Raw genomic sequence first — 12,181 nt, forward strand, 5'->3', positions numbered from 1 at the left:
CAGGACATCGAGACGACGGAAGAGTGCGCGCGCGCCCGCCGGGACAAAGGGGGCCGGCGTCGGACAAAGGGGGCCGCCGCCAGCAGAGAGGAACACGTACGCACCTTCAGACGCCCCGATGTGGTCTCCCCGGGACCCGACTTGCGCGCGCTTACCCGGAGTGCACGCAAGCAGGGCCCGATTCCCGCCAAAATGTTAGCCAATGGCGAAAGCCTGTTGACCTTCGTGTGGGCGGGATGACAGCAGAGCGACAGTGTTTTATGACCCGCTGCCACCCCGTCCAGGCAGGGAGGAGAGGGAGGACACGGAGCCCCCCTCTCTAAGGGACTAAAGTCAGAGGACTAAATTGTGCCGTTGATCCCCACCGTCGACCGTTACCTTGCAAGGACGAACATTTAGTCCCACAAATTTGCGCACGACACTTCGCCTCTGCACACGGCACGCACGGTGGATTAACCGTTGATCCAAAGGTCCAACGGCTGCCGTTAGTCCCCTTTTCCCCGTTTTCGGCTTAGAGTGTATAGAGGGCAGTAAATGGGATATAATAGGGCTCAGTGAAGTTAAGAGGCCAAAAGCAGCATTTACAGTGCTAAAAAGCGGGCACGTCATGTGCTATCGGGGCTTAGCGGAGAGAAGAGAACTAGGCGTCGGATTCCTGATGAATAAGAATAAAGCTGGTAACATACAGGAATTCTACAGTATTAACGAGAGGGTGGCAGGTCTTGTTGTGAAACTTAATAAGAGGTACAAAATGAAGATTGTACAGGTGTACGCCCCTACATCCAGTCATGATGACCAGGAAGTCGAAAGCTTTTATGAAGACGTGGAATCGGCGATGGGTAAAGTCAAAACAAAATACACTTTACTCATGGGCGACTTCAATGCCAGGGTAGGCATGAAGCAGGCTGGAGACAAGTCAGTGGGGGAATATGGCATAGGCTCTAGGAATAGCAGAGGAGAATTATTAGTAGAGTTTGCAGAACAGAATAATATGCGGATAATGAATACCTTCTTCTGCAAGCGGGATAGCCGGAAGTGGACGTGGAGGAGCCCGAACGGCGAGACTAGAAATGAAATAGACTTAATACTCTGCGCTAACCCCGGCATCATACAAGATGTGGACGTGCTCGACAAGGTGGGCTGCAGTGACCATAGGATGGTAAGAACTCGAATTAGCCTAGACCTGAGGAGGGAACGGAAGAAACTGGTACACAAGAAGCCGATCAATGAGTTAGCGGTAAGAGGGCAAACAGAGGAATTTCAGATCAAGCTACAGAACAGGTATTCGGCTTTAACTCAGGAAGAGGACCTTAGTGTTGAAGCAATGAACGACAATCTCATGGGCATCATTAAGGAGTGCGCAATAGAAGTCGGTGGTAACGCCGTTAGACAGGAAACCAGTAAGCTATCGCAGGAGACGAAAGATCTGATCAAGAAACGCCAATGTATGAAAGCCTCTAACCCTACAGTTAGAATAGAACTTGCAGAACTTAGAAGTTAATCAACAAGCGTAAAACAGCTGACATAAGGAACTATAATATGGATAGAATTGAACATGCTCTCAGGAACGGAGGAAGCATAAAAGCAGTGAAGAAGAAACTAGGAATTGGCAAGAATCAGATGTATGGGTTAATAGAAAAAGCCGGCAATATCGTAACTAATATGGATGAGATAGTTCAAGTGGCTGAGGAGTTCTATAGAGATTTATACAGTACCAGTGGCACCCACGACGACAATGGAAGAGAAAATAGTCTAGAGGAATTCGAAATCCCACAGGTAACGCCGGAAGAAGTAAAGAAAGCCTTGGGAGATATGCAAAGGGGGAAGGCAGCTGGGAAGGATCAGGTAACAGCAGATTTGTTGAAGGATGGTGGGCGAATTGTTCTAGAGAAACTGGCCACCCTGTATACGCAATGCCTCATAACGTCGAGCGTACCGGAATCTTGGAAAAATGCTAACATAATCCTAATTCATAAGAAAGGGGACGCCAAAGACTTGAAAAATTATAGACCGATCAGCTTACTGTCCATTGCCTACAAAGTACTTACTAAGGTAATCGCAAATAGAATCAGGAACACCTTAGACTTCTTTCAAGTAAAGGACCAGGCAGGATTCCGTAAAGGCTACTCAACAATAGATCATATTCACACTATCAATCAGGTGATAAAGAAATGTGCGGAATATAATCAACCCCTATATATAGCTTTCATTGATTACGAAAAAGCGTTCGATTCTGTCGAAGCCTAAGCAGTCATGGAGGCATTACGGAATCAGGGTGTAGACGAGTCGTATGTAAAAATACTGAAAGATATCTATAGCGGCTCCACAGCCACCGTAGTCCTCCATAAAGCAAGCAACAAAATCCCAATAAAGAAAGGCGTCAGGCAGGGAGATACGATATCTCCAATGCTATTCACAGCGTGTTTACAGGAGGTATTCAGAGACTTGGATTGGGAAGAATTGGGGATAAAAGTTAATGGAGAATACCTTAGTAACTTGCGATTCGCTGATGATATTTCCCTGCTTAGTAACTCAAGGGACCAACTGCAATGCATGCTCACTGACCTGGAGAGGCAAAGCAGAAGAGTGGGTCTAAAAATTAATCTACAGAAAACTAAAGTAATGTTTTACAGTCTCGGAAGAGAACAGCAATTTACAATAGGCAGCGAGGCACTGGAAGTCGTAAGGGAATACATCTATTTAGGGCAGGTAGTCACTGCGGATTCGGATCATGAGACGGAAATAATCAGAAGAATAAAAATGGGCTGGCGTGCGTTTGGCCGGCATTCTCAGATAATGAACAGCAGGTTGCCATTATCCCTCAAGAGAAAAGTGTATAATAGCTGTGTCTTACCAGTACTCACCTACGGGGCAGAAACCTGGAGGCTTACGAAAAGGGTTCTACTCAAATTGAGGACGACGCAACGACCTATGAAAAGAAGAATGATAGGTGTAACGTTAAGGCCTAAGAAAAGAGGAGATTGGGTGAGGGAACAAACGTGAGTTAATGACATCTTAGTTGAAATCAAGAAAAAGAAATGGGCATGGGCAGGACATGTAATGAGGAGGGAAGATAACCGATGGTCATTAAGGGTTACGGACTGGATTCCAAGGGAAGGGAAGCGTAGCAGGGGGCGGCAGAAAGTTAGGTGGGCGGATGAGGTTAAGAAGTTTGCAGGGACGGCATGGCCACAATTAGTACATGACCGCGGTTGTTGGAGAAATATGGGAGAGGCCTTTGCCCTGCAGTGGGCGTAACCAGGCTGATGATGATGATGATGATGAAATGCGACACATGATGATAATGGTTGGTGGCCATGAGCAGCTAGGAATGTTATGAACATTACATCAACAAGCGTTACGCAGATGTTTAGCAGCCATTGTCAGTGAGTATTCACTTTTCCTCCACATATCTCTTTTAGCTGGTGTGGATGCACATTTGTTTATGGAATTTATCATGAAAGAATGTTCTGTATAGGGCCTGCTACAAGTGCTGTGTAATATTTAGCTCTATATCTCACCAGGAATGCACTGGTAATGGGCTTCCAGGTACTTGAGGGTGCCTGGACAAGGGTCGCCAAACACATCTGTCGATGCGGGTAGCGTACAGCCTTTCTTGACGTCGCAACTGAAAGACAGCAGACCCAAACGGTTGATATACATAAAGTTGTCAAATAACAATGCTGTAAATTTCGCATTGTGATCCTGAATGCCTTGCCATCTAATGAACAGCATTTTGAGGAGACAAAAGCCATGTCAAAGAACATACCTCTGCTGCATTACCCGGAAGGAGCGGGGGGACATGCAGTCGACGCTCCAGTCAAGCGTGCCATGCTCATTGCAGATGGAGATGGAGAAGCGGCCGTAGTTGGCGCGGATCAGCTGCACCAGGTGGCCCGCATCACACGAGATGCGCAGTTGGGAGCCCTCGCACGCGTACGCTGTCCGGTACCGTGGAGGGTCTGCTGCGCAAATTACCAGAGCTAGCAATGTTTATATGTACAAGAAATATTTGAAGACACACAAATCGCTTGTACATAGAGAAATAAATATATTTCACACAAGTTACACAAGCAGCAGTTTCAGGTTTTTTCCAGAGGCACAAAAAAATCTGCAGTGGTATCTGGATTAAATTTATTTCAGTTAAAAGGTGTTTTAACGTACTTAAACACATTGAATTTGGGCAAGTTGGGTATAAAAACATATAGGTGATTTCTGTGGGAAGATCAAGTGGTTGCAACTAAAGGCTCAGTTCAAATATTATCTTGTACATGGTATTCCGAACCGAAGAAATCGGAGCTCCTTCTCAACAGCCCAACTAGAAAGGGCCGCAAGCCACAGAACTGGAAACCCCCCACTGAAATCGACATTAATCTCTACACCAGTGCGGAGATCCGATTCCCAAAGTCGCGTCCATTCGAATCTTGGTAATGACACTCGAAGGGACGGGCACAAATAGCATCACCATTCACAAACTAGCAAAGAAGACGGATAGCGTCATCGGTCTAATCAAGCGGGTAGCTAACAGAAGGAGAAGCCTGAGCGAAGGGAATCTGATAAGGCTAGTCCACGCTTTGTTGTTATGCCATTTCACGTACGTAGCGGCCATGCACGTCTGGAAGAGGGCCGAGCGAGACAAGCTAAATGCCATGATAAGGAGGGGGATCAAGATCGCGCTCGGACTACCAAACTACACACGCACCGACCGACTCCTGCAGTTGGGTATTCATAATACACTGGAAGAAATTGCAGAAGCACAAGAAAGGGCACAGATTCAGACTCTCCGTCACCAGGGCGGGCAGACGACTCCTAACAGAGATTGGCATCCCTCTGGCCACTGTCGAAGATGCCTACCAGGGCCTTCCGAAAGAAAGGCAACATCATCATATCCCCCGCCCCGCGCAATATGCATCCCCAGCGCAACGTCAAAAGAAGGAATTAAGGCCAGGGCGGTTGCGCTCCTACGCCGCACGACAGAACTCCCTGGAGGCCGCTGCGTCGTTGACGCGGCCCAGTATGGCAACAGCAATAATTTCACGGTAGCGTCGATCAACCACAGGGGTTCAACTGTTAACGCCGCTTCGGTACGAAGCTCGTCATCGCGTGCGGCCGAGCAAGTGGCCGTTGCCTTGGCCCTCCTGGATGATGAACATGCCAATATCTTCAGCAATTCCAGGGCAGCCATTCGCGCCTTCAGCGTTGGCGCCGTGTGTAAGGAAGCCTGTCGCATCCTCGACGGCAAAAGCATCGCCTCCCACACTCTCACGTGGTTCCCCGCTCACATGGGATCCATCATGGGAGGCCTCACAAACCTCAACGAGCTGGCCCACTCCAAGGCGTGAGGTCTCGCTTTCCGCGACCATTGAGAACTCCACCGCCGGCCCGCAGTGGAGGAGAACCGAGGTCAACCGACCACATACAAATTACGCAGCACTTTTATCTCGACAGGAAAGACTTTCTCCTTCCTCACAAGAAGTTAAATAGAGCGCAGGCATTGACCCTCAGATTATTGCAAACAGGCTCGTATCCCAGCCCGGCTTTATTCCACAAGCTTTATCCCGACACCTATGCCACTAGTTCTTGCGGGCACTGCAATGACTTCGCTAGCTTAGACCATATGCGCTGGCGTTGCCCCTCGTTACGAGGTACAGAACAAATCAATGAGGACAAGTGGCTCTCCGTTATCAAGAGCCCCAATGCCGGGGCGCAACTATGCGCAGTCCAGAGGGCCCACGATGCGACGGTCGGGCATGGCCTGACTGTCCGAACGTGGGAGCGGCCCGCAGCGCTTTGAGTCGCGTATCTCAGGACCTTAATTGAAGTTTTCCATCCATCCATCCATTGCACATGGTAGATACAACACCTCAATCCCGCTAATTTTCTACATGTAGCAAATCTGGGATATGTGGCAACTCAGAAACTGTTCCCTAGTCATATTTTCAAATAGATTACTTAATTTTGCGGCAAGACAGTGTGGTTACTCTAACTTACTGATGGGCTCATGAACAATACTTTTTTATTTCCTTCTATTTCGATACTTTCGTCAATGATACTTTTCATTTTCTTGTATAGTGTTGCTAAAGGGACATTAAAGCGAAAGAATAAACCAGTTTACACTAATGAAGCATTGTTTGAGAACCTTGCAGACAGTCATTTCAAAAAAATAGTTTGGTTATTAGATGAGAAAATGAAGGTCCAAGTACTATCAGTATTTGAATTTCGCGCCCAAAGCCCAGCGCCGGTACGTCAGTGTGACGTCAGGGATACCAAAGTATGTTTTCGCATTTGGGCCGCGTTGGCGGAATAAAGGTTCTAGAAACTTGCCATGTTTAATATTTGGTTCCTTTAGAACACAATGTAGTCAATCTGTACTGCTATATATTGTTACGGTGAAGTGAAGGAAGACGTTGAATTGGACTAGAGAAAGACGAAGTCTGGCGGTTGCCTGAACGCCATATCCATCATTTGTAAATATAAGTTATTTTACACTCGTGGGCCTGCTTTCTTCCCGCAACATTTTGGTGGAAGGTGCGGGGTACAACCACGGAACTTCGCAGCGGACGTCATCTACCTGCTGCCACAATGGCAAATCAACCGACACAAGCGACAACGCCTCGGCAGCCCGTGCCCACGGTCATCCTCACTCACCCACGGGACCCGGGAACATTTTGTGGCACGGACAACGTCGACGTCGAGGACTGGCTTACGATGTACGAGCGAGTGTGCGACAACAACAGGTGGGATCCTACAATGATGCTTGCAAACGTAATATTTTATCTGAAGGGAACTGCGAAGCAATGGTATGACACACATGAAGCTGACCTAACGAGCTGGGATGTTTGCAAAGAAAAAATGCGAGACCTGTTTGGCAGACCTGTCGGTCGTCAGCTGGCAGCTAAAAAAGAACTTGCGTGCCGCGCTCAGACGTCCACAGAATCCTATGTCGTGTACATACAGGATGTGCTGGCCCTCTGTCGCAAGGCTGATGACAACATGACCGAGGCAGACAAGATTGGCCATATATTGAAAGGTATTGCAGACGATGCCTTCAATCTCTTGATGTGTAAGGATTGTGCCACTGTGGATGCAATTATTAAGGAGTGCCGGCGCTTCGAACAAGCGAAGGGCCGCCGCGTCACTCAAACTTTCGACCGGTTGCCCAATACCGCCGCGACATCTTCTTGCGAAGACCCGCCGCGGTTCGTTCAGCCCGCAGGACCGGAAGAAATAACGCGCATCGTTCGCCGTGAGCTTGAGGCCATGGCCCCGGCTCCCGTTCGTTCAGACTGTCGGGAAAGCGTACCCGCTATCTCCCTTATACAAGCGGTCGTTCGGGAGGAAATAGCAAGTTTGGGCATTCCATCTCTCTGCTCAGTCCGCCATACCAACACCTACCAAATTTCTCCGACCGCTCGCTCCCGGACGCAAAGCTTTCCACCACTCCGTCGCAACCCAGCTGAATGGCGCACAGCGGATGATAAACCCATCTGTTTTAATTGTTCCGGTATTGGACACATCGCCCGTCATTGCCGCAACCACTGGTCGTCGCCTCCTCGGTGGTCGTCTCCGAGTCACTACAGCCAAGTACCCGACAATCGCACTTTCTCGCCCTATACGCCGACTAGGAACATCAACGCCGACAGTGCTCCACCAAGATCCAGCCGCTCCCCGTCTCCGCAAGGTCGTAGGTCCCGTTCGCCTCTCGTTCACCGCTCTTCGTCCCCTTCTGCAACCGGTCGCTTCGCTTCGGGAAACTAGGCGGTGCAGCTCCCGGAGGTGAAGCTGCAACTCCGACCCGGCCCACAAATCCTCTATTGACCCTGCCTACATGTGGAAACCTGCTGGACATTGAAGTCGATGGCGTTCCTGTTAGATCTCTCGTTGATACAGGAGCGCAGCTTTCAGTTATGAGCGCTGCTCTCCGCAGCAGGCTCAAAAAGGTTCTGACCCCCGCCGTACCGTGCACCGTGCGAGTCGCCGATGGGAGTACGTCACCTGTCCTTGGAATGTGCACAGCACGTGTGACCATTGGGGGCCATTATACCGTTGTTCTATTTATCGTCCTTGAACACTGCCCACACGACCTAATTCTCGGCCTCGACTTCCTTTCGAAGCACTCTGCCCAAATTGACTGCTCCGCAGGTGTTGTACAGTTGGACCTGCCGCTTCCTGCCGACGCAACCACTTGTGCTCCACACCGCTTATGTGCTGCTGAATTTGCAAAGCTGTCTCCACAGGCTGCTACAAATGTCCTGCTGACGCCCTGTCCTCCCGTACCTGATGGCGAGTACGTCCTGTCGCCGCTTACTGACGTGGTTTTGTCGCGTAATATTGCCCTACCGAGCACCTTAATTCGGATCCGCGAAAACTGCGCTCGCGTGCCCATCCTCAATTTTGGGTTCTCGTCACATGTTTTGCCACACGGTATCGCCATAGCGCATATCACTCCTTTGGAAGAATTTCAGATTTCTTTTTTGACCTCTGAATCCTTCCTAAGTACGAACGGACCTTTGTCATCCACTCCTTCGTACTCGACGCCTGCGGACGATGTTTCTAAGATGATCGCCCCCGACCTTCCTTCCGAGCAAACAACAGCTCTTCGTCATCTCCTGTCATCTTATCGGGACATCTTTGATTTGGACGACCGTCCACTTGGCCAGACATCTGTTGTCACGCATCGCATCAACACCGGTGACGCCAGCCCCATTCATAGGCGGCCATATCGTGTCTCGGCAACAGAAAGGGCCATCATACAGAAAGAAGTAGACAGGATGATGGACAAGGACATCATTGAACCCTCCAGTAGCCCGTGGGCATCACCGGTTGTCTTAGTAAAGAAAAAAGACAACTCGTGGCGCTTCTGCGTTGACTACCGTCACCTCAACCGGATTACAAAGAAGGATGTTTATCCCTTGCCTCGCATTGATGACGCTCTTGACTGCCTTCACGGATCCCAATACTTTTCATCAATTGACCTCCGCTCCGGCTATTGGCAGATTAGCGTCGATGAGATGGACCGCGAGAAAACCGCCTTTGTCACACCGGACGGTCTGTACCAATTTAAAGTCATGCCCTTTGGATTATGCAATGCGCCAGCTACATTCGAGCGCATGATGGACTCTCTCTTGCGCGGCTTGAAGTGGTCTACATGCCTGTGTTACCTCGACGATGTGATTGTGTTTTCGCCGAACTTTGAGAGCCACCTGCGGCGCCTCACAACCATACTCTCCGTGTTTCGCAGGGCTGGCCTTCAGCTAAACTCCTCCAAGTGTCATTTCGGTCGCCGTGAAATTAACATGCTTGGTCATCTCGTCAACGCCGCCGGAATCCAACCTGATCCACAGAAAGTTCACGCCGTGCGAAATTTTCCTGTACCTTGTTCAACGAACGATGTCCGTAGTTTTCTGGGCTTATGCTCTTATTTCCGGCGATTTGTGAAAAATTTTGCGGACATCGCTCACCCTCTCACTGACCTTCTTAAGAAAGACGCCTCTTTCTCTTGGGGACCGCTACAGGAGAAAGCCTTCTCTACCCTGATTGAGCGGCTTACCACTTCCCCCATTCTCTCCCACTTTGACCCTTCTGCGCCCACTGAAGTACGAACTGACGCGAGTGGTCATGGCATCGGCGCTGTCCTCGCTCAGCGTCAACAGGGCCAAGACCGTGTCATCGCTTACGCTAGCCGCCGCCTTTCCACGCCCGAGCGAAATTACTCCATTACTGAGAGAGAATGTCTCGCGCTCGTATGGGCGGTCGCGAAATTTCGACCGTACCTTTTCGGTCGGAGCTTCTGCGTTGTCACCGACCATCACGCCCTCTGCTGGCTCTCCTCTTTGAAGGACCCAACTGGACGACTTGCACGTTGGGCATTGCGCCTACAAGAATATACATTTTCTATTATATATAAGTCAGGACGCCTGCATAAAGACGCTGACTGCCTGTCCCGCAATCCCGTGGATCAACCGGACGATACCGATGCAGACTCGGACATCAGTATTCTGTCCCTCTCCGGCTTCCTCCACATTGGCGACGAGCAGCGCAAGGATCCTGTTCTTCGAACACTTATGGAACGCCTAAGCTCCTCGCCCACTGACCCGTCCCTTCGGATGTTCACCTTGCGCGATGGAACTTTATACCGTCGTAGCGTTCGTCCTGACGGCCCGGAGCTCCTCCTAGTCGTCCCCAAGCACCTTCGACTCACCGTGCTCCAGCAACTTCATGACGCTCCTACTGCTGGACATCTGGGCGTCACTCGTACTTACGACCACCTGCGGCGCCGCTTCTTCTGGCCTGGCATTTATCGCTCTGTGCGCCGTTATGTCGCTTCTTGCGACCTGTGTCAGCGCCGGAAGACGCCTGCTATGCCTCCCGCTGGTTTGCTTCAACCCATTGATATACCTACAGAGCCCTTCTTCCGTGTGGGCCTCGACCTCCTTGGTCCGTTTCCAATTTCCATCAAAGGAAACAAATGGATTGCTGTAGCAACCGATTATGCCACTAGATATGCCATCGCACGAGCCCTGCCAAGCAGCTGCGCTACAGATGTCGCCGACTTCTTACTAAAAGACGTCATCCTGCACCACGGCGCCCCTCGCCAGTTGCTGACGGATCGCGGCCGCTACTTTCTATCGAAGGTCGTTGATGATCTGCTCCGCTCCTGTTCTACAGAACATCGGATTGCTACCGCGTACCACCCTCAAACGAACGGCCTCACCGAGCGACTCAACCGCACACTCACTGAAATGCTCGCCATGTACGTTTCCAACGATCACCGCGACTGGGACGTCGCTTTACCATACGTCACTTTCGCATACAACTCGTCCCGTCACGACACTGCCGGATTTTCACCATTTTTCCTTTTGTACGGCCGCGACCCCACCTTGCCTTTTGACACGTTGCTACCTTCCGCAGTACAGTCACCCAGCACTGCTTACGCTCGCGATGCTATTGACTTAGCCGCCCAGGCCCGAGATGTCGCCCGTCATCGCCTCACAGTATCGCAAGCTTCTCAAAAGCGACGCTACGACCTTCGGCATCGAGACCACCATTTTTCACCTGGTTCCCTTGTCCTTCTCTGGACGCCTTCACGTCGTGTCGGCTTGTCGGAAAAATTACTGTCCCGTTTTTCTGGTCCGTACCAGATCTTACGCCAACTGTCCGACGTGACCTACGAGATCGCCCCACTCGGTCAGCCTTCCGTGCCTCCCAACTTAACCAGTGATGTTGTTCACGTCACCAGGCTCAAGCCCTATGTCCCCCCAATAAGTGAGGCTGTTTAACTTGCACCGGGACGGAGCTCCCCCACCGGGAGGGTGATGTTACGGTGAAGTGAAGGAAGACGTTGAATTGGACTAGAGAAAGACGAAGTCTGGCGGTTGCCTGAACGCCATATCCATCATTTGTAAATATAAGTTATTTTACACTCGTGGGCCTGCTTTCTTCCCGCAACAATATAATTAGTAGGCCCTAGAAGATGCCATCAAAATCCAAGACGTCACAGCCCCCAGGTGCGAGAACTGAAAGGGACTAGAGGGCGACGGCAGGAATGCGCCTGGAGTGTCCATATAATTGCTATCGCAATAATATAATAAGAGTATCTGGCAAATGAAGCGTCCCGTGGCTCATTACTTTGCACAAAAGAAGAAGTAACAAAATCGAACTTTCACCATGCGACAATTTGCTGCGCCACAACAATGTTTTTTTTTTCCTTCTGTGGGGTGGGGGCACCGAAATGAAAAAAAAAACGGATACGAAAGTATGTTGGCCACAATCGAATGCCTACTTTGGGCACCTAATGTGGCTACGGAAGGAATATCGAAGAAAACATGAGACACTTGGTTCACTGAGAACCAACCATACGCATACCGCTCGGTATCCTACACCGGCGAGACAAGACTTTCCGGAGAAGTTCTATAAAAGCGAACGCGGTGCAATCCGTCCAGTCCCCACAGTGATGGCGGCGAGCGACCATTGTTTCTTTTTCTCGTCTGCTAGCCAGGAAGTGTACAAAACTCTGCCAGGCGAAAATCCACTCGGCCGGAGAAAACCGAAGGCACACCGAAGTGCGCCGCGCTGTGGTCGGGGACACGCGTGAAAAACGTATGCGCTCTGGCTGGCTCTGGCAGCCCGCGGGTATGGTAGCGAAAATAAAAAAAATATATGAAGAGGCTCAATGTGTCCT

General features: G+C 50.2%; 1 protein-coding gene across 10 annotated transcripts in view; it reads right to left on the minus strand.

Annotated features, from left to right (window-relative positions):
- LOC135909202 (latrophilin Cirl-like) overlaps positions 1–12,181 on the minus strand; it is a 471,476-nt gene that overhangs the window by 123,087 nt on the left and 336,208 nt on the right. For 7 of the 10 annotated variants that reach the window (XM_065441053.2, XM_065441054.2, XM_065441050.2 and 4 more), the window contains 2 exons: positions 3,770–3,965; positions 3,522–3,628 (listed from right to left, as the gene is read on the minus strand). In XM_065441053.2, coding sequence (XP_065297125.1) covers positions 3,522–3,628; positions 3,770–3,965 — 303 coding nt within the window. The remainder of the gene's footprint in view (positions 1–3,521; positions 3,629–3,769; positions 3,966–12,181) is intronic. The other 3 variants (XM_065441055.2, XM_065441057.2, XM_065441051.2) reach the window with 1 other exon arrangement.

This window comes from Dermacentor albipictus, chromosome 9, assembly GCF_038994185.2.
Source record: "Dermacentor albipictus isolate Rhodes 1998 colony chromosome 9, USDA_Dalb.pri_finalv2, whole genome shotgun sequence".
NCBI classification, from domain to species: Eukaryota; Metazoa; Arthropoda; class Arachnida; order Ixodida; family Ixodidae; genus Dermacentor; species Dermacentor albipictus.